Source organism: Sus scrofa, chromosome 1 (genome assembly GCF_000003025.6).
Source record: "Sus scrofa isolate TJ Tabasco breed Duroc chromosome 1, Sscrofa11.1, whole genome shotgun sequence".
NCBI classification, from domain to species: Eukaryota; Metazoa; Chordata; class Mammalia; order Artiodactyla; family Suidae; genus Sus; species Sus scrofa.
Genome location: NC_010443.5, coordinates 187,307,235 through 187,335,097, shown reverse-complemented (window position 1 = coordinate 187,335,097; position 27,863 = coordinate 187,307,235). Strand labels below are relative to the sequence as shown.

Sequence of the window (27,863 nt, the reverse complement as noted above, 5' to 3'; positions counted from 1 at the left end):
GTATATACTTCCCATCCTCACAGGTATTTAGAAAGAATGAAACCAGCAAAATTCCAGTAAGAGGTAGTTCATTAAAAAATAAAAACAAAATTAAACAATGACTGAGTACATCTTTCAAAGAACCCTTGCCTTGAGAAGATACAAAGCACAAAAAAGATATTATGAATACATGTTTATAAAGTAATTGCATAAAAGTGCATAAAATGAAACATCCTTGCATAAAAATGAAATATCATTTTTCTTAGAAATTCATTAACTGTAAAATTAAAAAGTGACATTTTCATATTTTGCTTACCAAATGCTTAAATATGCTACCCAACATTCTCAATCCAAGAGTCAAATATATTTCTGTAAAAGTAGCATTATTATAACATGGGCACAAATATCAAAACAAAAGGATCTGAAGAAATAAACCCATGTTAATACTTAAAATAACTGAAAATGATAACATTACTCAATGAAATAACTGCTGAAAATAATGAAATTAACGGTGTCTCCAATGCCCAGAATAGATTATAGGAACTGTGGAGTGACAATGTTTTTATTCTCTTTGAAAAATGAACGATGTTAACAAACTTCCAAAATTAAACTGCTTTACTGTATTTTATTGATATAAATGCAATTAACTTCATAAGCATTAGCTACCATTCTATCACTACACAAGAGAAACTACAGTCAAAATAATTAAATATTAATGTGAAGAATAATTACAGAAATGCCTTCACTTCTAATAAAGTCATCTTTAACAGCATCCTACACACTTTGCACAATTTGCTTGTAATTGATTAGATATTTGCAATCAAGCAAAGTCGAATTTTAAGCAAACTTTCATTTCTCAGTGGAAAATGCTCTTTTCATCAGAGGTGGCTGAGATTTTCCGACATCAAACACCATTTCCAAAGGTGGGTTATTAAGAGAACACCAATCAGGTATACGGCCTGTCTGGTTATAATATTCCTTTGAGACTGAACGGCTCCCAAGTATGTCTTGTAGTGCTCCAAAAATAGCCCCTGTATGGTAAAAATATTTTTATAGTTGAGATGAAAACTGTTAACCAGAAAATTTTATGTACACACATATATCCAATTCATTATATGACAAGAGACAACAGGTAAAATTCAGTAATACATATTCACAGTCCTTCCAATTAATTCCAGTTAAGTTGTTCTATATTCCCTATTTTGAATGCTAGGGTAAGCCATAACTCCTGTATTGTAAACTGGGAGTTCCCGTCGTGGCGCAGTGGTTAACAAATCTGACTAGGAACCATGAGTTTGGTCCCTGCACTTGCTCAGTGGGTTAATGATCCGGCGTTGCCGTGAGCTGTGGTGTAAGTTGCAGACGCGGCTCGGATCCCACGTTGCTGTGGCTGTGGCTCTGGCGTAGGCCAGAGGCTACAGCTCCAATCTGACCCCTAGCCTGGGAACCTCCATATGCTGCGGGAGTGGCCCAAGAAATAGCAAAAAGACAAAAAAAAAAACCAAAAAAAATAAAAAAAAAAAGAAAATAACTTAAACTGGATTATAGTGAAAATGATTAAGTATTACTGTGTTTAAATGCAGGTGAAGTATAGTAGGGCAGAAAGCATTTTCAACTATTTGTAAATACAAAATAATACCCTTAGTTTTCTCTAAGATTATGTGTCAATAAACAAAACAGCAGTGCTAAAACCAATACGCCAATCATAATATTAAGGGTCTATGCTGGTGACCTTATAAAGACCCACAAGGCAGTCTCAAAAACAGTTTAGTAACTAAATCAATTTGTCCTAAATCAAAATTGCATATTAACCAAATTCTACAAGAAATACAACATCCAATTAAAAACTCAAGACTTGGTTTTTCCTCTCTGAATGACCCTGATACTTTTTAGCTGTAACTACATCGGAAAACACATATCAGAACTTATAAAAATATAGGCGTTCCTGTTGCGGTGCAGCGGAAACGAATCCGACTAGGAACCATGAAGTTGAGGGTTCGATATCTGGCTTCTCTCAGTGGGTTAAGGATCCCATGAGGCTTGGATCTGGTGTTGCTGTGGCTCTGGTGTAGGCCGGCAGCTGAAGCTCGAACTGGCCCCCTAGCCTGGGAACCTCCATATGCCGTGGGTGTAGCCCTAAAAAGACAAAAGACAAAAAACAAACAAAAAAACCCCAAAAAACCTTACACAAATATATACATGCATGATTGTTTTTTGTTTTTTATTTTATTTTTTTGCTTTTTAGGGCTGTGATCACAGCATATCGAAGTTCCCAGGCTAGGCACCAAACTGGAGCTGCACAGCCACAGCAAGCCAGATCCAAGCTGCACCTGCGACCTACACCACACCTCATGGCAACGCTGGATCTTTAACTCACTGAGCAAGGCCAGGGATCAAACCCACATCCTCATGGATACTAGTCAGGTTCATTACCACTGAGCCACAAGGAGAGAACCCATCATCTATTCTAATATAGCCATTAGTAATGTCATTCAGGAACCCATTAATATATAATCATTATTTTTTAAAAGATAAATTCTTACCTCCCAACCAGGCTACACAATTAGCCTTTGCAGGCGGAGTATGAATTCGGAAGGTCTTGGTGCCAAGTGTTTTTTTATACTTTGGTTTTTCTACCAAATACCTTATTTCTGCAAGTAATCTGTGGAGAAATCCTGGCAACATAGATGTGCCACCTATGATGACCAAATTCTCTGCTAGTTGCTTCCTGGTATCTATTGGGCACTGTTATTTAAAGAGAAAGAAGAAAAGAATTAACCTTAACTGTACAAATATTGTTTGACAGAATTTAAGAAAATATACAGATTATATATTACAAATTAAAGAGGTGATCATTTGTATTTAAAAAAAAAAAAACAGGGCCACAGAAAGGTTTCTTTAACAAGGGAGTTTTTTTCATGTGGCAAATAAAGCACTACGAAATATTACCATATACTTATACAGAACTTTAAGTATTTTAAAGTCTAGTAGTACAGAATTTTAAATTCCATAGGGCATAGAGAGGTAGTATGGGAGCAGACTCATTTTCAGGGTAGAATGACTGAGTTCAGCAAAGAATATGACAAATTTTATGTCTTTTTTAATAAGGAAAATATGTGGAGACCTAACTTTTCTAAGGTACTATCTTCATAGTACCACATCCAGAGCCAGTCATCAAGTGGGAAGAGAATATTCTTAGAAAAATTGTTTCTATGTCATTTCTAAGAGTCAGGAATGTTAAAGTCCTTCAATGATGTTATGTTTGTCATAAAAGTCCCTGAGTAAAGCCATAGAGATAGCAAGTATCTTCCAAAGTGAAAGTATTTTGCATGGAGATTCCAAAGTCATTAAACAAGAGACATATATATCCTGTAGAATTTAAAACTTAATACTACACAAACCTGTATCTGAAGAAACTACAAGCCATGCTAGGTACAAAATAAAAATCTGGTATCACAGTTATGGAAAAAATGAATGATATGTCCACAGCATGTATTAACCCTGGGTTTGAAATGTTGTGGATATCGTATTTCAGTGCCAAAGTAAAGCTCAGTAACTACAAAACTTAACATAAAAGCTTAAAACTGTAACCAATGGCTAAAATCAAAGATACAAATATGATTTTTAAAGCTTCTCTAAAGGGCTCTAGTCATAAATTGAAACCTTCTACAAAATAAAAATACCTGCATAAGGGAATCCAATATTAAAGTGGCCACTGATTTCTCTTCATTATCTTGTTCAAAAAGAATTTCCACAACCGAATCTCTAAGGAGATTAAAAACAGAGTGTTTTGTTGGCATCGCCTAATATGATACAGTATCTATTGTTAGTTCTACTGACATACTTTTATTTTTATTTCCTTTTTCTTTTTTTGGCTGCCCCGCAGCATATGGAGTTCCCTGGCCAAGGAGCAGATCCAAGCCACAGCTTCGATCTAAGCTGCAGCTGTGGGATTGCTGGGTCCTTAACCCACTATGCCAGGGCCGGGATCGAACCTGTGTCCCAGCGTTCCCAAGATGTCGCCAATCCTGCTGTGCCACAGCAGGAACTCCAGGAATATTTTTAAGTACTAGTACTATGTTAATGTAGAATAATGATTAAAACACAGTGTGTTTGCATTTGTAAATGAGGAGAATAATGGCACTTGTCTCAGGCGTTGCAATGAAGATTCAATGGGTTAACAGAACAGTGCCTGCCTGGCATCTGTGAGGTATTCCCTAAGTACTAGTTATAACTATTATTATGTATAGATTTATATATATTTGGTCCAATTATATCCTTTTAAACCAAGTAAGAGAAAAGGAACAGAATTCTGTAAAAGCTGTTAGTAGAGACAGGTGGATCAGTAGTGATAGAAGAGATTTAAAAATAAATAAGACCCTTTCCTATCTGGCCCAAAGTATTCCTTTTTTTTTCAAAATAATACATGAAAAAGATTTCTTATTGCCTAATAAAATAATTATTTTTCTGTTAATTCTCAAATTTAAAACACTTTATTTCATTATATTTTATTTTTTAGGGCTAAACCTGCAGCATATGAAAGTTCCCAGGCTAGGGATCGAATGAGAGCTAGGCTGCCAGCCTACACCACAGTCACAGCAACACCAGATGCAAGCTGCGTCTGTGATCTACACTACAGCTCATGGCAATACCAGATCCTTATTAACCCACTGAGTGATGCCAAGAATTGAACCCGCATCCTCATGGTTACTAGTCTGATTCATTACCACTGAACCACGATGGGAATTCCTGAATTTTTTAAAATAGTTACTTTCTCCTCTTATTCTGGGCTTCCTATACCATCAGGAGAAAATTTTAAATAGTAAATTAATGAATATAACTTAAATAAGAGATAAAATGAAGGAGTTCCTACGTGGTACAATGGGATCAGTGGCATATCTGCAGCACCAGGATGCAGATTTGATCCGTGGCCCCACAAAGCCGGTTAAAGGATCCTTTGTTACCAAAGCTGCCATGAGGGTTGCAAGTGAGGCTAGGATCTGATCCCTGGTAGATCTGATCTCTAGCCTAGGAACTCCATATGTCACTGGGCAGCCGAAAAAAAGAAAAAAAAAAAGTAAAATGATACAAAGTTACTACCAAAAAGTATAGCATTCTCACTTTTTTATTTCCCCAACCTACTATCTTTACCATCTGTATATTTACGTTCATCCTTTCACTATTTCAATGTTTATATTAATTATCTCAAAATCTAACAGGAGCTTCCATATTCATTTACATAAATATTTACTTACATAATAATTCTTTTCTGTGTATCTTCTGATCTAATATTTTAAGATGAAACTTTCAAAATACAGTGGATAATGTGAGAAAAATGTGTGTGTGACTGGGTCACTTTGCTGTACAGCAGAAATATAACTGGGTCACTTTGCTGGACAGCAGAAACTGACAGAACAATGTAAATGAACTACAATAGAAAAAATAAAAACCTAAACTAAATAAATAAATAAGAAACTTTCTCAATACAAATTCTGTAAAGCTTGGGTATAAACAAAAATTATATTGTTACCAATATGATTATGTAAGTCCTTGACAACTTACAGTGTATCATCAGACTTAATAGTGAGTAACAAAAAGGTAAATTACTAACTAGTCCTAAAGATTTAGTATATTTGGAAAAATGCAGTTTTTAACAAGACAATGTTTTAAAGTAGGAGTCAGCAAATTACGGCCTGCTAGCCAAATCCACCCCACTGTTGTCTTTTGTTTTTGTTTTTTGGGGGCTGAGCCTGAAGCATAAAAAAATTCCTGGTCCCGGGAATGATCCTGTGCCACAACAGTGACACAAGCCACAGCAGTGAAAATGTCAGATCCTTAACCTGCTATGCCACTAAAGGACTTCCCCACTGACTGTTTTTGCAAATAAAGTTTTATTGGAACACAGTCAAGCTCACTCATTTACATATGGCCTATGGCTGACTTTGCACTCCAGCTGTAGAACTAAATAGCTGCAATAGAAACCATATGGCCAACAAAGCCTGAGATATTTACCATTTGGTCTTTTACAGAAAAAGTTTGATGAATCCTATTTTAAAGTGTCATACTTTATTCTCCCTCTCAAAGAATGGTTAGTTCCATTAATTAAATTATAAATTACTTTGAGGAATAAGAAAGTTGGGTTTTTTTTGTCTTTTTGTCTTTTGTCTTTTTAGGGCCGCACCTGCGGCACATGAAGGTTCCTAGGCTAGGGGTCCAATCAGAGCTACAGCTGCTGGCCTACGCCAGAGCCACAGCAACACCAGATCCGAGCCGAGTCTGGGACCTACACTACAGCTCACGGCAAGGCCAGATCCTTAACCCACTGAATGAGGCCAGGGATTGAACCCGTAACCTCGCGGTTCCTAGTCGGATTCGTTTCCACTGTACCACAACAGGAACTCCTAGAAAAGTTTTTTTAATTCTAAAATATTAAAAAGTTGAATAACATGGACTTGTAGAACAGACTTGCGGTTGGTTGCCAAGGGGGGGGAGGGAGGGAGTGGGATGGACTGGGAATTTGGGGTTAATAAATGCAAACTATTGCCTTTGGAATGGATAAACAATGAGATCCTGCTGTATAGCACTGGGAACTATATCTAGTCACTTAGGATGGAGCATGATAATGTGAGAAAAAAGAAAGTATACATGTACGTGTGATGGGTCACCTTGCTGTACAGTAGAAAAATGACAGAACACTGTAAACCAGCTATAATGGAAAAAATAAAAATCATTATTTAAAAAAAGTTGAATAAAAATAACCAAGAATGATGAAGCTTAATGACAAACACATAATTATTAAATGAGCAACACTAAAGGCTTATACAAGTATTTTTAAAGGCCCCAAATTTAGCTCATTATTTCACTCATAAAAATTAAGGTCCAACCTGATTGATCCAAGGACATGTAAAATCTTTTCTCCATCTAACGGGTAGTCAACATTTGGGGGTGGTGAGGGACGCTGAAATATAAATATCACAAGCATAAGTATACAAAGTATAACCTCTGGAAGAAGAATAAACATTTATTTTTAACTCACCTCAGTATTCCCATCAATATTAAATTTTGCTGCTTGGATTTTTAGTCCACGCGTCAGATCACTAACAAAGCAAGTACGCACTTAAAAGAAAGTAAAGGAGACATTGTTATGATTTGTGATTGAGTCAATGTCCCAGATTTAACATATTTGGAAGAATAGAACAATTCTATTCAATTGGATATATTAATGACCTGGATTTTATAAACAATCTGTCTTTAGTTAGCTTATGACAATTTATTCACAAATAAAAAACCTTTCCATTCACTGAGGAATCATATAATATGTTGCATGTTTGTCCTCCATGAGACCAATTTTTTAAAAAAGCTATCTTTGAGGAGACTATGTTTTTGTTATTTTTATATTCCTTGTATAAATAGTACCATAATAAAAATAACTTTTAACATCATGAAAACGTAGTTACCCTAACAGGACAGCCTGTTTCTTTGAACCAGACTGATTTATATCTAATCTTATGCACCTGATTTTTTAAAAATCTTTGTTGGTCAGAAAGCTGAATTTTGGTATTAGTTGCAGTAACACTCCTTAGTTTAGGGGATTTTGGCATGATTAATTTTCCCTCTTTGCACAGTACATCAATCATTTATTTTTTCACTTTGAACATTTTTTTCTGTTGCAAAGTATCTTTTTTTTTTTCTTTTTCTTTTTAGGGCCACACCTGTGGGACATGGAAGTTCCCAGGCTAGGGGTCAAACCAGACAACACCAGATCCTTAACCCACTGAGTGGCGCCAGGGATCAAATCTGCATCCTCATGGACACTACTCAGGTTCTTAACCCACTAAGCCATAATGAAACTCCCCAAAGTATCTTTTATAATAAGCAGAAATAGGTAAGGAATAAAAAATTTTTTCAAGTAGAGACAAAACTGTTGTTGAATGAAAGAAATCGCATGATTTGGGTAATTACTTGTAAAACATGTTAGCCAATATAAACATATATTATACAAAATTCTTTTTGTTTAATAACTAAAAATATATTGGTTAAGAATCCATATGTTTATAGACAGGTGCTTGAGTTATTTATATATTTTATACTTTATTTAAATCCTCATAATTACTTAAGCAAAGTAAATACTTCTGACTTCAACATTATATATACTTGGCATAGGGAAGTATCCTTTAAAGAAACCAAATTTAGTGAATTAAAAATGCAAGGAGGAGTTCCCTTCGTGGCTCAGTGGTTAATGAACCCATCTAGGATCCATAAGGATGTGGGGTTCAATCCCTGGCCTCGCTCAGTGAGCTATGGTGTAGGTCGCAGATGTGGCTCGGATCCCACGTTGCTGTGGCTGTGGTGTAGGCTAGCAGCTACAGCTCCAATTTGACCCCTAGCTTGGGAACTTCCATATGCCATGAATACGGCCCTAAAAAGATGCAAGGAGTTCCCGTCATGGCTCAAAGGTATCCAGCCTGACTAATACCCATGAGTACACAGGTTTTGGTCTCACTCACTGGGTTAAGGATCTGGTGTTTCATGAGCTGTGGCATAGGTCACAGATGTTGCTTAGATCTGGTGCTGCTGTGGCTGTGATGCAGGCCAGCAGCTATAGTTTCAATTTGACTCCTAGCCTGGGAACTTAAATATAAATTACACTTAAAGATTTTAAAATAATTGAAAAAAATTTAGGTAATTAAACTACCTAACTAATATAGTGTATGAGAGAGAGAGAGAGAGAGAGAGAGAGAGAGAAATTACATATTTGTTTTTAATAGAAATGGGTTCCCAGAGTTCTTCTGTGGCACAGCAGGTTACGGATCCAGTGGTGTCGGGTTCCCATCATGGCTCAGCAAAAACAAATCTGACTAGCATCCATGAGGACCCAGGTCTGATCCCTGGCCTTGCTCTGTGGGTTAAGAATCTTGCATTGCTGTGGCTGTGGTGTAGCCCAGTGGCTATAGCTCTGATTCAACCCTAGCCTGGGAGGGAACCTCCATATGCCATGAGTGCAGCCCTAAAAAGCACAAAAACAAAACAAACAAACAAAAAGGATCCAGTGTCACTGCAGCGGCTAGGGCTGCTGTGGTGGCTCGGGTTCGATCCCTGGCCTGGGAACTTCCACATGGTGCAGGTACAGCCAAAAAAGGAAAAAAAGATGAAGAAGAGATACATGAGAAAAGAATATGACAACATATATGTTTTGCGTTTTTTTATACATAGTGTATATATATATATGTATGTATGTATGTGTGTATATATACATATATATATTTTTTAAATAGCTGCACCTGCAGCATATGGAGATTCCCGGGCCAGGGACTGAACTAGAGCCACAGCTGCAACAATGCTGGATCCTTAACCCACTGCAGTGGGCTGGGGATCCAACTCATGCCTCAGCAGTGACCTAGCTGCTGCAGAGACAACGCTGGACCCTCAACCTGCTGTGCCATAGAGGGATCTCCTTGATTTTTATTTATAAATACACTTTCCAAAAAGGTTAGTTTTCAGTTCTTACTAAAAGCAATATATTAATTTCCCATAATCTTATATGTACTGAATGTCTATTTTTCAAAGTTTTTGCCCATCTGTTATGTTTCTTTGGCTTATGGGAAAGTTAAACATCTTTTCACAAGTTGGAAACTATATGGAAAGAAACATTCCAAAGAGTTAATTATTGTATCATGGGGGATAGGACTGGAAGAAAGGAAGGGAAACTATTCATTTCACTAGAGATATTTCTGTATTATTTGAGCTACTGAAATAAGTATGTACACGACTGAAATTTTATAATAACTGCAGAGATTTTAGGTACTTATACCACATAAGTAAGCAATATAATGAAGAACAAGATCCATTTTGCATTCTTAGCTCTAACCCTACCTATTGTGGGACATGAAACAAATCATTTAATATTTCAATGATTCAATTGCACCAGATTATCTCCAGGTCCCATTTAGCTCTAAAATCCATTATTGTCTAATTCTCTATTAAATATCCTAGAATATTAATATTACACGACATTCTCAGTACTGAAGATCAAAAGATTATATTTTAACTGGTTTTCCTTTCAGTGAATCAAAATACCAGAAAACCAAATTTAAAAATCATCATAAATATACACTCTAACAAAGGAGAAGTGGAGTTCCTGTTGTGGTGCAGCAGAAACGAATCCGACTAGGAAGCATGAAGTTGCAGGTTCGATCCCTGGCCTCACTGAATGGGTTAAGGATTCTGCATTGCTGTGAGCTGTGGCGGAGGTCGCAGACACGGCTCATATCTGACGTTGCTGTGGCTCTGGTATAGAGCCCCAATTAGACCCCTAGCCTGGGAACCTCCATATACCAAAGGTGCAGCCCTAAAAAGACAAAAACAACCAAAAAACAAACAAAGAATAATAACAAAGGAGAAGTAATATATCTTTTTAGAGTGAATCTGGGAGTTACTGTTGTGGCTCAGTGGTAACGAACCCAACTAGTATCCATAAGGCCGCAGGTTCGATCCCTGGTCCCTCTCATTGGGTTAAGAATCTGGCATTGTCATGAGCTGCAGTGTAGGACACAGACACGGCTCAGATCCCAGCACTGCTGTGGCTGTGGCACAGGCTGACAGCTGTAGCTCTGATTTGGCCCCTGGCTTGGGAACTTCTGTATGCCGTAGGTGAGGCCCTAAAAAAATTAAAACAAAAAATAATAAAGTAAATCACATACACTTTCCTCAACTGTAGAATTTCTTAGGTCAGTAAAAATATATTTTTAAAACTAAAGCAAAAAAAAAAAAGCTAAACAACATAAAATCAGTGGTTTTCATAAGTAATTTAACTGTTAATTCATACTGAGAAAACTACTAATTCCTTAGTATCACTGCATACTCTAGCTTTCATTGATAAATTTCATCAATAATACACCACAAATAATGCCAAAAGCTTCCATAAATCTGAAGAAAAACCAAAATTTAATTTATATTATTCCACAGCCTATATGGTAAATATTTTTAGGATGCTACATTATGAACTTAATATATTTTTTATCTGTTTAAATATTTAGAATGTCCTCCAAACACTTAATGATAAAGGGGGAGTTCCTGTCATGGCTCAGTGGTTAACGAACCTGACTAGTAACCATGAGATTGCGGGTTCGGTCCCTGGCCTCCCTCACTGGGTTAAGGATCTGGCGTTGCTGTGGCTGTAGTGTAGGCCGGTGGCTACAGTTCCGATGAGACCCCTAGCCTGGGAACCTCCATATGCCACAGGTGCAGCCCTTAAAAAAAAAAAAAAAAAAAAAAAAAAAAAAAAAAAAAAAAGATAAAGGGGATAGAAATGGGAACTAAGTTTACCTTTAATGTCCTCTAAGACACCTTCTGGAATTGAACCTAAAACAGAAATTTTGTTTAGAATGATAAAATATTAATAATAAGCAGAAACAATCTGTTAAATTGCATTCACATTTCCATTTTCCACTCCAGTAATTTTTTTTAAGTGCTATAATTTTTAAAAAGCCAAACAGAAATATAACTCTGCTTTTGGGGAAGAAACTTCATCATTCAAAGCCAAGCCAAAGCACAGAAGTTGAAGCCAGATGTGCACAAAATGCTACAAAATGTCATATACTCATAAATTTGATAAAAACAAGAGCTTAAAAATATGGTAGAATAATTAGCATTAGATAAGAATTGACCAAGAAAATCTTTACCATAAAAAAGATATGCTGGTTATCTTGTGTTAAAGTACTTAGAAGAAATGCAGTTTAAATATGAACTATTTTTCTTTTACAAAAAGTATAATATTTTGTATATAATTTACTTTAAAATTTTTAAACTGTACACTTTTCAATGTATTTAGCCTAGTCTTTAAATGTTACATTAGTATATTCATTCTTTTTTGAACTAGCTCCTAAATACTAAATGAAATAGGCTCATTCAGGGTTCATCTAGGGATACTCAAGTACACATAAGACTTGTCTCTTTGTTTAGGACCTTGACAAGAGGTATTTTATTTATTATTTTTGTCTTTATTATTATTATTATTATTTTTTAGGGCTGCACCTGTGGCATATGTAAGCTCCCAGGCTAGGGGTCAAATCGGAGCTGCAGCTCCTGGCCTAAACCACAGCCACAGCCACGCCAGATCTGAGCTAAATCTGCGACCTACACTGCAGTTCGAGGCAACACCGGATCCTTAACCCACTGAACCAGGTCAGGGATCAAACCCCGCCCTCATGGATACTAGTTGAGTTTATTACCACTGAGCCACAACAGCAACTCCGACAAGAAATATACTAAATAAATATGTGTTTCTGATTCTCCTAAGTGGATCCTTCAGCAAACAGTGATATGATGTCATTCTTCAATTAGCAGGACTGCAAGGCTAACTATCAAATTCAAATGTTGAAACATATGAGAGGGAAAGACTACAATCAGAGTCTAAGACGAATGGTTAAAGAGTGTCCAGGGAGCTTCCCCGTGTTCTGGTTGTAAGGACTTGGCACTTTCATTGCTGTGACCCAGGGTTCAACCCCTGGTCAGGGAACTGAGATTCCACATCAAGCTGCTGCACATCAAAGCCAAATAAATAAACAGTGTCCAAGAAAATACACACTCAGAATTTTAAAGAAATGTTATAGTCTGTTTTAAAGAAAACCTTTATTTAAAATATCTCGCAATGCCACACTAACCTCATTATCTTTGGATATCTTTTATAAACTGTCACTATGATATACTAAAAAGGTAACAGTTTATCTGGAACAGAAGAAAAATAAACTGATCTATAGAATGAAGAATGCTATTATCTTTATCTTCAAATTTATTTTATAGAAGTACAGTTAATTTAAGAATGCTATTATCTTAACTACCTAAAGAACAACAGGAAGACAACATATGTAATGAACAATGTCCTAAAAACTTGCCTTTCTCTTTCCAACATTTATTCAGTGCCTAGGCACTACACTAAGTGCTACAGATTTTGAAAAACAAATAAGACAGGGATTCTCCAAGTCTATTAAGGGAGACAGGTCAGTTAATAGGCGTATTTATTATGTTAAATGTCTCATAATAAATACTGGTGAGGGCATAACACATCCTGCTTAAGGAAAATGAAAAAGGCTTCACAATCAAGATGACATTCCAGCTGAGTCATGTAGAGAGATCAAAAACTCAAACTGGTAAAGAAAAACATCCCAGATAAAGAACAGTATAAAACAAGATACAGGGTTGTGGAAGAACTATGGTGTCAGGACTGTGGCTGGAGAGCCATGTGAAATTTACTAGAGCTAAAATAAGGTGCAAAGGCCTGTATGCTCATTGCAGCACTATTCACAACAGCCAAGACATGAAAACAACCTATATGTCTGACAGATGAATGGATTAAGATGTGATATATATACACAAAGGAATGAATACTACTCAGCCATAAAAAAGAACAAAATAATACCATTTGCAGCAACATGGATGGAACTAGAGACTCTCATACTAAATGAAGGAAGTCAGAGAAAGACAAATACTATGTAGTATCACTCATATCTGGAATCTAGTATATGGCACAAATGAATCTTTCCACAGAAAAGAAACTCATGGACATGGAGAACAGACTTGTGGTTGGGTGCCAAGGGGGAGGGAGTGGGATGGACTGGGAATTTGTGGTTAATAGATGCAAACTATTGCCTTTGGAATGGATAAGCAATGAGTTCCTGCTATATAGCACTGGGAACTATATCTAGCCACTTATGATAGAGCATGATAATGTGACAAAAAGGAATGTATATATATGTATGTGTGACTGTACACTGTATGTACAGCACCTTGCTGTACATTAGAAAATTGACAGAACACTGTAAAGCAGCTATAATGTAAAAAAATAAAAATTATAAAAAAGTAAAATAATCCATATTGATCTAGCTAAATTGTTAGAGATCAAGATTTCGAAAGTTTCATGCCCCTCCAGATTTACCTCTCATTCTATAATAATATCAAAATCATAGAATTAATAGGTTTTAAAAAAATAAGGTGCAAAGGGTTGAGTTTAGTGTTAAAGCATAGAGGTAGAATCAAGTTTGACTGTAAAGAAACATGTATATCAAACAGATAATTTGCATTTTAACCTGTGGGGGCCAGCAAAAATTGTCAAGCAAAAGAACAAGGTAATCGGATTTGTTTTGTGAAAGTTATTCTAGGCAACAGTGTGAAACAGACTGAATCAGTCCAAAGAGTAGGCTCCTGTAATAATCTAAGCAACAAACAGTGAGAGTCTAGTTTATAATGTCTTTGTTTTCAGATGTTCTGTGTTTGGGAATTCCCTGGTGGCCTCCCGGTTAAGGACCAGGTATTGTCACTGCTGTGGCTCAGGTCACTGCTGTGGCATAGGTTTGATCCCTGACCCAACAACTTCCAGATGCCATGGGCATGGCCAAAAAAAAGTTCTGTGCTGTGGATAATAGAAAAAAAGAGAAGAAAAGATTTCTGAGGGAGTTCCCATCATAGCTTAGTGGTTAATGAACCCAAGTAGCATCCATGAGGATGCAGGTTCAATCGCTGGCCTCACTCAGTGGGTTAAGGGTCTGGTGTTGCTGGAAGCTGTGGTGTAGGTCACAGATGTGGCTCAGATCCCACATTGTTGTGGCTCTGGTAGGCTGGTGGCTGTAGCTCTGATTGGTCCTCTAGCCTGGGAACCTCCATATGCCAAGGGCACAGTACTATAAAGACAAAAAAAAAAAAGAAAAATTCTGAGGAAGAACTGAAAAGACTGATAAACTGCCAGTTTTTTAAAATGAGAGATAAGATGTTATCTTTATCTAACAATGATTTTTGAAATGATTTTCGGGGAAGAGATAATGTGTTTACTTTTGGAAATCTTGAGTTTGAGGAACCTAGAGGCATACCTAGTTTATGTTTAATATTTAATAATCAGTTGGGAATATGAATATGAACTTTAGGGGAAGCATCAGGTCTAATACACTTGAGAATCAACAGCATATAGATGCAGCTAAAGTTATGGGAACAGATGAGATTACTTTTAAAAAGATGGTAGGAAGAAAAAAAAGAATAAAAAACAGATCCCTAGAAGAATATGGGCAGAGGAAACTAAGAAGGAATACTTGGAGAAATAAGAGAATACTATAAAGGAAGGGAGTCCTCAAAGCTAAGGAAAGATATCAAATATATATGGTAATCTCAAAAAGTCTACAAACAAAAAATGCTGGAGATCATGTGGAGAAAAGGGAACACATGTTGGTGGGAATGTAAATTGGTGCAACCACTATGTAAAACAGTATGGCGATTCCTCAAAAAACTAAACACAGACTTACCATTTGATCCAGCAATTCCACTCCTGGGCATCTATGCACAGAAAACCATGACCCGAAAAGATACATGTACCCCAATGTTCACTGCAGCACTATATATAATAGCCAAGACACAGAAGCAAGCTAAATGTCCACTGACAGAGGAGTGGATAAAGAAGATGTGGTACATATACACAATGGAAAACTACTCAGCCATAAAAAGGAATGAAATAAAGGCATTTGCAGCAACATGGATGGACCTAGAAACTATCATGCTAAGTGAAGTTAGAGAGTGAGACATAAATGTCATATGCTATCACTTATGTATGGAATCTAAAAAACTTCTAGAAGTTCAAGGAACTTCTTTACAGAACAGAAACTGACACATAGACTTTGAAAAACTTATGGTTACCAAAGGAGACAGGTTGGAGGCGGAGGATTTTGGACAGAAATGTTGTAAAATTCGGTTGTGATGATGGTTGTACAACTGGAAATATAGTAAAAATCAATGAGTTTTAAAAAAAAAGAGCATATGATAATCCACGATGTCAAAAGTTCTAGAATGATTAAAATTCGACTAATGGATTTAGTTATTAACAGCTCAATGATGACCCTATAATTGGAATCACCAGAGTGTCATTTGAGTGATATGGGGAAAAGAGAGTATGTAATGGGGAAAAATGAGTTAAGGAATGAAAAGGGAATGTAAACAACTCTTAAATAGTTTAAAATGATTTTACCCATCACAGACGGAAGGCTCTGTTCTTTAGCAGCACCTGTGTCAACAGTACATTGTTCCAATAGTTGAGTTTCCAACTCCCTGAAGATAAAAAAAAAAAAAATATATATATATATATATATATATTATTGGAGTTAAATATTGCAACTGACATCCTTTTCTTTCTTTTTTTTTTTGGCAGGGGTGGGGAGCGCTTTTTAGGGCCGCACCTGCGGCATATGGAGATTCCCAGGCTAGGGGTAGAACCAGAGCTACAGCTGCTGGCCTACACCACAGCCACAGCAACGCCAGATGCAAGCTGCGTCTGCGACCTACACCACAGCTCACAGCAACACAGGATCCTTAACGCATTGAGCGAGGCCAGAGATCAAACCTGCAACCTCATGGTTCCTAGTCAGATTCATTTCCGCTGCGCCACAATGGGAACTCCTGATATCCTTTTCTTATTTAATATTTACTTAAGTATTATGATCTATTGATCATGCTTAAAATAAGTCTGTTTTACTTTACGAGATGAATATACTAAAGGTTGATAAAGAATGGAGTAAATAGCATTAAGTATCCAAATTACAAGCCATCTACTGATCACTACTGGTAAAAAAATTAGCATGTATTTTTGTGGCACAGGTGAAGCAAATGTGCCAAATGCCAAGAAACTTACTTGTGAAGAGCCTTTCCTCCTAGGGGGAGTGCTCCCCAACAATTTAGTACTGGGATTCCTTCATATATCTACAAGGTAGTCAAGGATATTACCGTTTTAGGAGATTACATCTGTTTTCCTCAATATTTTCCTCACCTATGTAATATTGTTCTTGATCAGCTTGGATGGCAAATTCTTACTTAATTTTAAGTTACAGCAAAATCAAAGACTCTTTTTTCATGTTCTTCTCCAAAGAAAATGGTTATACACACACATACACACACACACAGAATTCATTACTTAGAGCTAAGGTATTTAATAATATAGCCACTGTCCACACGTGGTTACTGAGCACTCGAAATGTGCCTGAACTGAGATGTGCTATAAAAACAAACTCCACAGCAAATTTAGAAAACTTAATATTATAAAAAAACCCTATAAAATATCTCATAATTTTTATTATATATTGAAAAGATAACATTTTAAATATATTGGGTTAAATAAAATATACTACTAATTCCATCTTTTTTTTTTTTTTTTTTGGGCCATATGGAAGTTCCCAGGCTAGAGGCTGAACTGGAGCTGCAGCTGCCAGCTGCCACCACAGCCACAGCAACACAGGATCCGAGCTTCATCTGCAATATCACGGCAGCTCACAGCAATGCCGGATCCTTAACCCACTGAGTGAGGCCGCGGATCAAACCCGCACCCTCACAGAGACTGCAATGGGTTCTTAACTTGCTGAACCACCACACAGGAACCTCCTCATTTCACCTCTTTCATTTGTACTCTGAAACTTGTAGCTCTTAGAACAATTAGGGAGTTCCCATTGTGCTGCAGCAGAAATGAATCCGACGAGTATCACAAGGATGTGGGTTTGATTCCCCACCTCACTCAGTGGGTTGGGGATCTGGTATTGCCGTGAGCTGTGGTGCAGGTCACAGATGTGGCTCAGATCCTGTGTGGCTGTGGCTGTGGCTGTGCTGAGGGCCAGCAGCTGCAGTTCCAATTTCACTCCTAGCCTGGGAACTTCCATATGCCGTGGGCGCGGCCCTAAAAAGGAAAAAAAAAAAAGAAAAATTATAAATTACATATATGTATCTTATTGTATTTCTATTAGAGCTGAGAGGATAGCAGATAGTATATTATACTGTGGGTTTGCTATTTTATTTTACATATTGTTTTTGCTGATATTTTGTAATTACAATATCTATGAAAAGCAGAAAAGTATAATGGAAAGAGCAACGGCTTTGAAGACAAACATAGATTTATATCTTGGCTATATGCTTCTATGACCTTGGGTCAACTACCTGTCTCTACTTTCAATCTTCTTATTTGTACACTGAGCAAAATACTTATGCTGCAGGGTTGTTATGAAACTTATACACAAATACTTTGTATTTAAAAAAAAACTGCCTAATTTAGTGCCTTAGGAATTAATGATTCTTCCTTCCTTCTGATAAATACAAATATAGATCTCAAGATTGCAAGAGTCTTGCATTTATGTACTTCAACCTCCTTTTCAAATGTAGCAAATGTCCGCTATACCATTTTCTACAAGACATTTACCTGTATTATTCTTCTTAAATTTTTCTAATTTAAGATAGGAACATAACAGTTAATAATAAGTAATTTCTTTCTGGGACAGCTTAAATTACTAAGGAGTTCTTCACAATGGCGAAAACTATAAAAACTACAGCTCTTACTGAGCAAGCTACTAAGTGTCAGGTCCTATGCTAAATACTTTATATACATTCCCTCACTCAAGTCACACAATGACCCTAAATGAAGTGGAATTTTTTTTTTCTTTTGGCTGTGCCCACAGCATGTGGAAGTTCCCAGGCTAGGGATCGAATCCATGCCACAGAAGTGAAATGAGACACTGCAATGACAATGCTGGATCCTAAACTCACTGCACCACAAGGGAACTCCAAGATAGAATTATTACAATTCCCATTTTACAGATGAGGAAACTGAGGCCAAAAGAGATTAAGCTACCTGACCAATATCACACAATAATATTAAGTAAAATATTTACAGTAAGAAGCACAGCTGCTATTTACACTTATGTGTATATTTGATTGCGAAACCCAAACTCATAAACCCTATGCCATACTGCCTCCGTGATAGCCTCTGGAGGAACAGACAAAAATAAACGTATTTACTTTTCTACAGTGAGCCCTTCAGCTATTTGAAGGCAGATATCATGTCACCATTAACTTTATTTTATTTTTATTTATTTATTTTTTTTGCCTCTCCCATTGCACACAGCAATTCCTAGGCCAGGGATCAAACTGGCGCCACAGCAGTGACAACACTGGATCCTTAACCCACTAAACCTACAAGGAACTCCTCCAATTACTCTTCATGTGATCTTTTCTTAGAACTTGACTATCCGTGTCAACTTCTTTGATACATCCTAATTAGTTAATGCTCCTCTTAAAAACTGAACATAATAGTCATGAGGTCTGATCTATGGTGTATATACTGGGACCAAGTCATAATGACAATTTCTACAAAAAGTAAATTTAAGTTTCACAATCTTGTGAATTTTTCCACATATTTCACATTTGTAAATGATAACCCAAAATAATTTGATGCAATAAAACTATTTGTAGTAAGCTTAATTATTTTACAGTGGAGTAAAAACTACAAAATCAATGCATTTACAAAAAAGATACAGGTAACACCAGGCTTTCCCTATATCCACAATCCAGGACCATGGCAGAATTTATCCCAAGTGTAAGAAGAGCCATTAGATGACTTGGAGCAAGCAAAACAGATGGAACCTGGAAAACAACAAATCCAAAACAGGAAACAAAACCAGAATGAATGTCAGTAGTTGAAGGTATTTCCCTTACATTTCAAACACATTTGGAAAAATTCATGATTATATTATGGTACCTATTCAATCATATTATGGCACTAAATTAAGAACTAGTTTGTCGTTTTATTTGAATTTACATAATAATCGAAAGATGCTGTAATAAATAAAAATTTTTTTTTAGGGCTGCACCTGCAGCATATAGAAGCTCAGAGCTGTAGCTACCAGCCTACGCCATAGCCACAGCAACGCCAGATCCAAGCTGTATCTGCCACCTACACTGCAGTTTGCGGCAATTTGGGATCCTTAACCTGCTGAAAGAGTCCAGGGATTGAACCTGCATCCTCATGGACACTATGTTGGTTGGGTTCTTAACCCACTCAGCCACAATAGGAACTCCTAAAAACACTCTTTAAATTCTTTAAGTTGTTTCATTCTGAAATTACAATTATGAAGCATTTTTATTAATTCAGTTCTCTCTCAGAGGGAAAACTCAAAGGGATAAAAGAGCTTCAGAGACAAATTTAAAGGAAAATGATAAATTTTAAAAATAGATGTCTTTATCATCAAAACAGAAATAAAAAAAATTCTTGTCTTTATTTACAAAGTTAATAATATGAAGTATACTTCAAAAATATAATATAGCAGTTAAAATTGAAGAATTATAAAAATGTTTAGCTCTGACATATTTCAGTGGGAATTTGCAAGATATGGTGCACCCCAAAAATCATATAAATATTCAATCAAAATATGGAAGTCTATCATAACCAAATGGCTAACAGAATAATGGCTGTATTTTCCTTATCTAAGACAGTAGGTATTCTGATTATATACCAAAGATACTAACATAAACACAACTAAAACACTACGTAAAAATACAGAAAACCATCTATTACAAATCAGATAAGAGCTGAAGTGACTTTTTGCTTTTTTGTGTGTGTTCTCCCTACTGCAAACCCAACTTCTGAATTAGTGACGTAAGGAAGTATGGGAGTATGTAATCTGTTTCTCTGTGCCTGTCTCACTAAATTAGAACTTAGAAATATTAACTGCCCTTACCTCATAAAGACATTGTGACTTCTGATATATTTTGGGTTCAGTAGAATGTATAAAAAATATATTTACATGTGTTTAATTTCTTATATATTGTACACAATTTTTAAAATTAATTAATTTTTTGCCGCATCTGTGATACATAAAAGTTCCTGGGCCAGGAACCGCACCTGCACCATAGCAGTGACAACACCAGATCCTTAACCTGCTGTGCCACAGGAGAATTTCCTGAGAGACATTATTTGAATATTCCACTTAATAGGAATTTAAAACCTAAAATTAAAGAATTGGAGAATTTAGAACAGTCAGCATTAATTAAATATTGAAAACTAGAAAGGCCTGGCAGAAATACATCATACACTTCTCAGCACAGAATATGACTTTTTATTTTGGAAAAAAGTTCCAAAACATAAAAACTTATATTAGAATAAACAAATAAGAGAAAGCAATAAAAAGAAATCTTCAATTATCTAAGAATCAGATGAAATATTAACTATGCATGAAATAACCACAAAACAAAGAAAATGAAGAGTCAATTTGAAGAGGTTTCAGTTTATTCTATCACACGGTTCCTCAAATACATTGTGTAGTATATACAATGAAGGAAATAAAATAAGGACCTTTTAGTTTAAGCTTTGAGTACCTACCAAAAACAACAACATAAAAAAGTTACCTCAAAATACTTGAAAAGAACACGAGTAAGCGTCTCTCTGAAGTGGGAAGGGCATAATACAGACTCAATAACCACAACTCTTCGGTCTCTGGGATTCACCAATAGATGCCTGAAAAGTGAGAGTTTTGTTTTTAAAAGAAAATAAAAGTTTGTATTTATTTTGGTACACAATGCAATTTGTTAAATCTAGAGAAAATATATCACCTCTGCTTAAGAAGCTTTATGACAAAAAGACACCTTCATTTTATTACTGGGGCAAGATAACTTAAATTTTTAATGCTTTTAAAATTTTTAAACAATTTTAAAGGTTACTTGCCATTTAAAGTTATTACAAAACATTGGCTATATTCCCCATCTTGTATAGTACCTCTTTTTTTCTTTTTTTTTTTTAATGGCCACACCCATGGCATACGGAAGTTCTTAGGCCAGGACTGAATCTGAGCCACAGCTGCAGCAACACCAGGTCCTTTAACCCAGGGCCAGGATTGAACCCGTGCCTCCACAGTGACCCAAGCCACTGCAGTTGTGTTCTTAACCCACTGCACCACAGAAGAAAGGCCTAACTTTTTTTTTTGCACTAAGAAATAATACAACCAAATATCACCATAGGGGCATTAGAAAAAGCTAGGTAAAAAAAACATAACTGCATTTACCTGAAATATAGTATGTGGATGAATTCCTTTAGGTAGGAATATAATTCTTCTGTATTGATATTATATTGTACAACTTTGATAGGCTATAAAAAATTAAAAGGATTTATTAATTTACAATAATAAAAATCAGAATTAAAACATGCTTATTTATTCTACCAATGAATTTTCTGATAATAAATCAAAAGCAATTTCTATTTTGAGAATAGATACAAACACTAAAAATAAAAAATGTCACTTTTTTAGACATCTGTAAGAACTAGAATGTCCAAGATGACAAAATGTTTTGGTTTATTGGGATAAAAGTGTGTGTCCATAGTAAGTAAACAGTTGTGTTCAAAACATTTTTCTTCCATCTGACATCATTTTGGCAGTAGTGATAAAAAATAAGTATCAATTAAAAAGCATTAAAGGCTTCCTCAAATACTCCAGACTTGGTTCAGTTCCTGCTATTTACTCCCAAAGCACTGACTCTTTCCCTTTTATATTATCACCCCATTTAATTGCTTGTAAAAGGGTCTACTTTCCATTAGACTACGAACTCTACGGGGCAAGAACTGTTTTTGGCTTACTTATGATATACTCTCCTTCAAGTGATATAGTGCTAGGCACAAAATACCTAGCTCATAAATATGTATGGCAAAAATGAAAACATGCACCATTAGCACTGAAGCAGTATATGCAAACACTAAGCTAAATCAACACTAACAAATCACAGATGCTTCATTTACTGTATCCTACTCCAAAATGTGCTTTTATGAAACCAAATATGCATGCATTTGTTAAATAAGGGAATACTGTCTACATGATATGAAAGTTGTAGAGTTCATATTAAGCAAGAGGAGCTGAGATTATGAAGACAGAGTTATAACCTTCATCAAGATAAAGAAAGGTGTGTGTGTGTGTGTGTGTGTAACTGGGTCACTTTACAGCAGAAATTGTTAGAACATTGTAAATCAACTATACTTTAAAAAATTAAACAAAACCAATCTGAATTTAAAAAAAAAAAAGTAAAGAAAGTAGTTAACTCAGTAGACACACAAATAGGCATTCTTTCAGATCTTTTTAAAAAAAGTTTAAATGATCCTGTGTACCAGGGGCTCCTGTACCAGAGTGGGCTCTTTCAAGACTCTTTACTGGGCTGCATTTCCTCTGGTCCCACCTTAACAACAGCCCAATCGGCTCAGAACTCATTTCTTTCTGCACTGCCTCAGAACCCCCTAACCTTCAGTTTCAATTATTTCATTTTATTTTAAATATCCCCAAGAGAGCCTCTAGTCACACTTAGCCACAACTCAAAGCTATACTAATTTTTTCCTGTGGTATTAATTTTTGTTCTTGCTAGTGCTCGGATTACAAAATTACACAGGTTTTATAAAGGTTGTCTCTCTTTTCCTCCAAACCTGTTTTAATTTGTGATCAAGGAGAGGTTTTCGAGAACACAAATATTAAGTTGTGGGAGAAAAATCTGCACTTGATTTTAATGGGTGAATTTTAGGGCATGTAAAATTATTCTTTCTATTGTTCCATAATTCCCATCTGCCAAATTAGCTTTGGCAAGAAACTTTCTTAACATTTGTTTTTTACAGGTCTTTTGAATTACAGATAAAGAAACAAGGCCCTCATTTACATGCTGAAAAGGGTAAGAATAAAATGATTCTATAATTACAAGGCTTGTGTAATTATTTTAGTAAGGTCATAGTGATATTATATAATTTATCTTGCTATTATATAATCCCATCTATATAAATTGTATAGAAGAGGCATATCTATAGAGACAGAAAGAACATCAGTGGTGGGCTTGGGGTGGGAATGGGGATTAACTATAAGCAGGCATTAGAGAGCTTACTGGGATGACAAAAATGTTCTAAAACTGGACTCTGGTGATGGCTGCACAACTTTATATATTTACTAAAAATCACTGAGTTGTACACTTAAAACAAGTGAATTTTATTGTATGCAAAATTAAACCTAAATAAAGATTCAAAAAAGTTTTCTTGGAATATAGTCATAAGCTATAGATTTATCTGTATTCTAGTCAATCTTATTTAGAGTCCCATTTAAAAACATTTTATAGTACAACATTTATTTTGCTAATTTGCTTAAAAAAATACCTTAGGCATGCCGGCTTTTTTTATTACACTAGGAATTATACATCTTGGACCAGTTTCTCCAGCAAATCCACACCTGCAAATATACAGAAAATTGAAACAATAAATTATAACTTCTTTATATTTGTCACAGAAACAAGTTTTTCTGTATTTGTTTCAAAGCAGTGGTCACAAAAACATGTAGAAATATTTCTGATGCATACACAGGGACAAATAAACTAAGCAAAAATTAATACCATCTATTCATAATTGTGTGTTTTGTGGGTTTTTTTTTTTTTTTTTTTTTTTGGCTTTTTAGTGTTGAACCTGCCACATATGAAAGTTCCCAAGCTAGAGGTCAAATCAGAGCTTTGGATGCTGGCCTACACCACAGCCACATCAACGTGGGATCCAAGCTGTGTCTGCGACCTACACCACAGCTTACAGCAAAGCTAGATCCTTAGCCCACTGAGCGAGGCCAGGGATTGAATCTGCATTCCCATGGATACTAGATGGGTTCCTAACCTGCTGAGCCACAACAGGAACTCCGTAACTGTGTGTTAAAGGTAAAAAAAAAATAACAGTTTCAATTAGTAACAGTTAAATAAACCAGTAACAGTTAAATAAACAGTTAAATAAAACAGTTAAATAAACCAGATATTATTATCTTAGTGAATTATCTGTTTTTTACAGGTTTTTACTTGAACTTTATGTACCCCTATCACCCTGGATCTGTACTTCATTCCTATAATTCATACATTACTCACAATTTGATCATTCTAATATCATTAGCTTCCATACTGATGTTTCCTTTGGTTTATTTTTTAAACTATGCATATTTGATATAACTATAATCATACTGTTCAGACATAATGAATTATACAATAAACTTCTGCCAATATTATTGACCTTCGCTACTGTCATTTTAAAAATTGCACAGTATGTCATCCTTTTAAAAAACTGTTCTCTTTCCTTGAGTATTTAAGTATTTCCACTTTTTCTTCTTCTTTTTTTCTTTGCTGAATCTGTGGCATGTGGAAGTTCCTGGGCCAGGGATCAAACCCATGCTGCAGTTGCAACCTGCACCACTGCTGCAGCAACATAAGATTCTTAACCCACTGAGCCACATGGGAACTTCCAATATTTCCACTTCTGTTTTATGTAAAACAAAACTTTGTTAAAAATGTTGTTAAGGAGTTCCCATCGTGGCTTAGAGGTTAATGAACCTGACTAGTATCCATGAGGTCTCGGGTTCGATCCCTGGCCCTGCTCAGTGGGTTAAGGATCCGGCGTTGCCATGAGCTGTGGTGTAGGCTCGGATCTAGCATTGCTTGTGGTGTAGGCCAGCAGCTGTAGCTCTGATTTGACCCCTACCTTGGGAACCTCCATATGCCGTGGATGTGGCCCTAAAAAGACAAAAAAAAAAAAAAAAAAAAAAAAAAAAAAGTTGTTAAGAAGGATTAACATACAAGTTTAGTCTTATCCTTATCTCTTCTTGTCCAGTTTTCAGTATTTACCTCTAATTCCCAAACAGCTCTCTTCATCTTCTATCAGTCACATCTTCATGTTTACTTCTACCAGTGCTCCTCAAATTCTCAAGGGGGCAACCTACTGGTTAGCTGCATAAACTCACCTTACCACCCGCCTGTTGCCTTTGTCAATAATCATTCTCCTATATAGTTGCCTTCTGCTTTTCAATAATTATCTTTGGGTGTCAGCCTCAACATACTTATGTTATTAAAATAAGCCTTTAAAAATAGGTAAGAAAATACAAATATGGGAGGATCTTGCATATTTGTAAGAGAATGTCATGAACCAAAGACTTCGTGTTTCTGTTTTGTTTTTTGTTTTTTTATTTTTATTTTTTTTAGGGCTGCACCCATGGCATATGAAGTTCCCAGGCTAGGGCTGAACCGGAGCTGTAGGTGCTGGCCTACACCACAGCTCACGCGAGGCCAGACCCTTAACCCATTGAGAGGCCAGTGACTGAACCCACATGGTCACGGATACTAGTCAGGTTCCTTTCTGCCGAGACAGGAATGGGAACTCCCTTAACAAAAAAGACTACGTTTAATCCAATTCTGGAGTAACTGAGATCCAATTCTTTTTTTTTTTTTGGTCTTTTTATGACTGGTCCCATGGCATGTGGAAGTTCCCAGGCTAGGGGTTGGATTGGAGCTGTAGCTCTGGCTCATGCCACAGCCATAGCAACGCTGGATCTGAGCCACATCTTTGACCTACACCACAGCTCATGGTAATGCCAGATCCTTAACCCCCTGAGCGAGGCGAGGGATTGAACCTACATCCTCAAAGATGCTAGTCAGATTCGTTTCTGCTGAGCCATGATGGGAACTCCCCAATTCTTAAATAGGCTCTTTTGATGCCTTATTCAACAAATAGTTATGTAACTACATACTATATATTAGGCACTATTTAGAGATATATAAAAAATTTTCTCAGATGATTCCACTTCAGATATATCTAAGATGGAATTCTGGCTGTCACTTGCCTGTATCTTGAACCTAGTACAAGGGCTTTCAACCTGGTGTCCAAGAACCACTGTGAAGGTCCATCAATCTCTGAAGTTTCATGCAAATCATTTAAGATTTTTGTATTTGTGGTTTTGCCTAGTCAAAGGGATCTATGCCACCCTTACAGTTGAGACCATTACTCCACTGTTTACAAGTTGTCTCTTAAAACATGTTAAATTTACTAATCTAAGAGTTGAGCGGTAGAGAGAGCCATAAAGGCTCTCCAGAGTCTTATCTATACAGTTTCACTTCATTATATCTTGAGCCACTCTAATTTGACTTCCTATTCTTCAGAAGCAACAGCCCTGTCTTAAACATATTTGAATTTCCAGCATGAACAAAAGCTCGGAACAGCCCTGTCTTAAACATATTTGAATTTCCAGCATGAACAAAAGCTCGGCTCAATACGTGTTTAATAATGGAGATCGTCATCAGGCATTACAGTTCGGCTGCCACCTTCCTAGGCATATAAGCCCAGGGTAAGCCGGGTCTAGGTCATCGCTGTCATCCCCTGCATAAATGACCCCAAAGGGTCTGTTCAGTTTGGGGTGACGACCTAGGGCGGCGAAGGCAATTCTCCCGAAGCCTCCAGGGCCTCTAGGAGTCAGAACCTGACCATCCCACAGGATCCTAGGGATTCGCACCGCCCACAGTGAGAGTAAAAAGGGGCGTCATTTGCGGAGGTCCTGGGGGAAGAAGTGTCGACCTAGCAAGCCGCCTCTCGAGTACCCGGGCTGGGCCTGGGGTTCGGCTACCCGCCCTCCCCTCAGGACGACCGCAGCCGGCGCCACAGCCACTCACTTGGTAAAAGCCTCTCCCAGGTCTATCACGACCGCCGTTTTCTCCCCGCCGCTCCCCAGGCCCTCGTAGAGCGGCATGGTTGTAAACAAGCTGGTGCAAAGAGGACGCGGACTCGGCGGCCGCCGGGCCTCGGCTCTTGGGGGGCGGGGCGGAGCGACGGTGCACGGGCGGTGGCGGCGACGGCGGGGGCCTCGCGTGGCCGCGGCGCGCCGGGCTGGGATGCCCCAGGCTGTGCCTCACTCCGCGTCGGTCCTCAACACTCTCAGGCGCCCCCGTTTTCGGACTAGGGAGGAAGGCGAGCGGGCGGCCGCTAATCCGGAGGTGGGGGATGCAGAGGACCAAGGCGATCAGGCGCGTCGGGCGCCCCGGGATGGGGCGGAGCCAACTCCGGGTCCTTCCCTCCGGACACGCCCTCAAGTAGCGCCGGGATCGAGGTCTTTCCCATCGTTCTTGTGGACCTTTTCTAGACCTTTTAGTGCCGCAGCAGCTGAGAGACGATACAACCCAAAAGCTTCGTTTCGTGCAGTCTTGGAGTAAAGGCCAAGTGTTCTGCCTATCATTTATTCTTCGCAAGGAATGCCAAGAATAGGTGTTACTTTTTTACCTGTTCGAACCGTAGG

The 27,863-nt window shown here is 37.1% G+C and overlaps 1 protein-coding gene across 1 annotated transcript; it reads right to left on the bottom strand.

Moving 5' to 3' along the window:
* On the bottom strand, positions 52-27,615 carry ACTR10 (actin related protein 10 homolog). Its single transcript, XM_003353492.4, has 13 exons — positions 27,244-27,615; positions 23,936-24,008; positions 21,825-21,907; positions 21,172-21,280; positions 19,303-19,410; positions 16,643-16,710; positions 15,983-16,062; positions 11,305-11,340; positions 7,016-7,095; positions 6,864-6,937; positions 3,663-3,744; positions 2,523-2,724; positions 52-1,010 (listed from the first exon to the last, which is right to left on the bottom strand). Exons 1-13 carry the CDS (start codon positions 27,318-27,320, stop codon positions 829-831), a joined length of 1,254 nt encoding a protein of 417 aa, XP_003353540.1. The 5' UTR covers positions 27,321-27,615; the 3' UTR covers positions 52-828.

What these genes read in the sequence shown, in the direction of transcription:
- ACTR10 (XM_003353492.4), bottom strand. Translation starts at nt 27,320, where the DNA reads ATGCCGCTCTACGAGGGCCTGGGGAGCGGCGGGGAGAAAACGGCGGTC. An exon ending in GGAGGAAAGGCTCTTCACAA is followed by an intron (nt 16,063 to 16,642) that starts GTAAGTTTCTTG and finishes TTTTATCTTCAG; the next exon opens with GGAGTTGGAAACTCAACTAT. An exon ending in TGTCTTAGAGGACATTAAAG is followed by an intron (nt 7,096 to 11,304) that starts GTAAACTTAGTT and finishes CTTTCTTTTAAG; the next exon opens with TGCGTACTTGCTTTGTTAGT.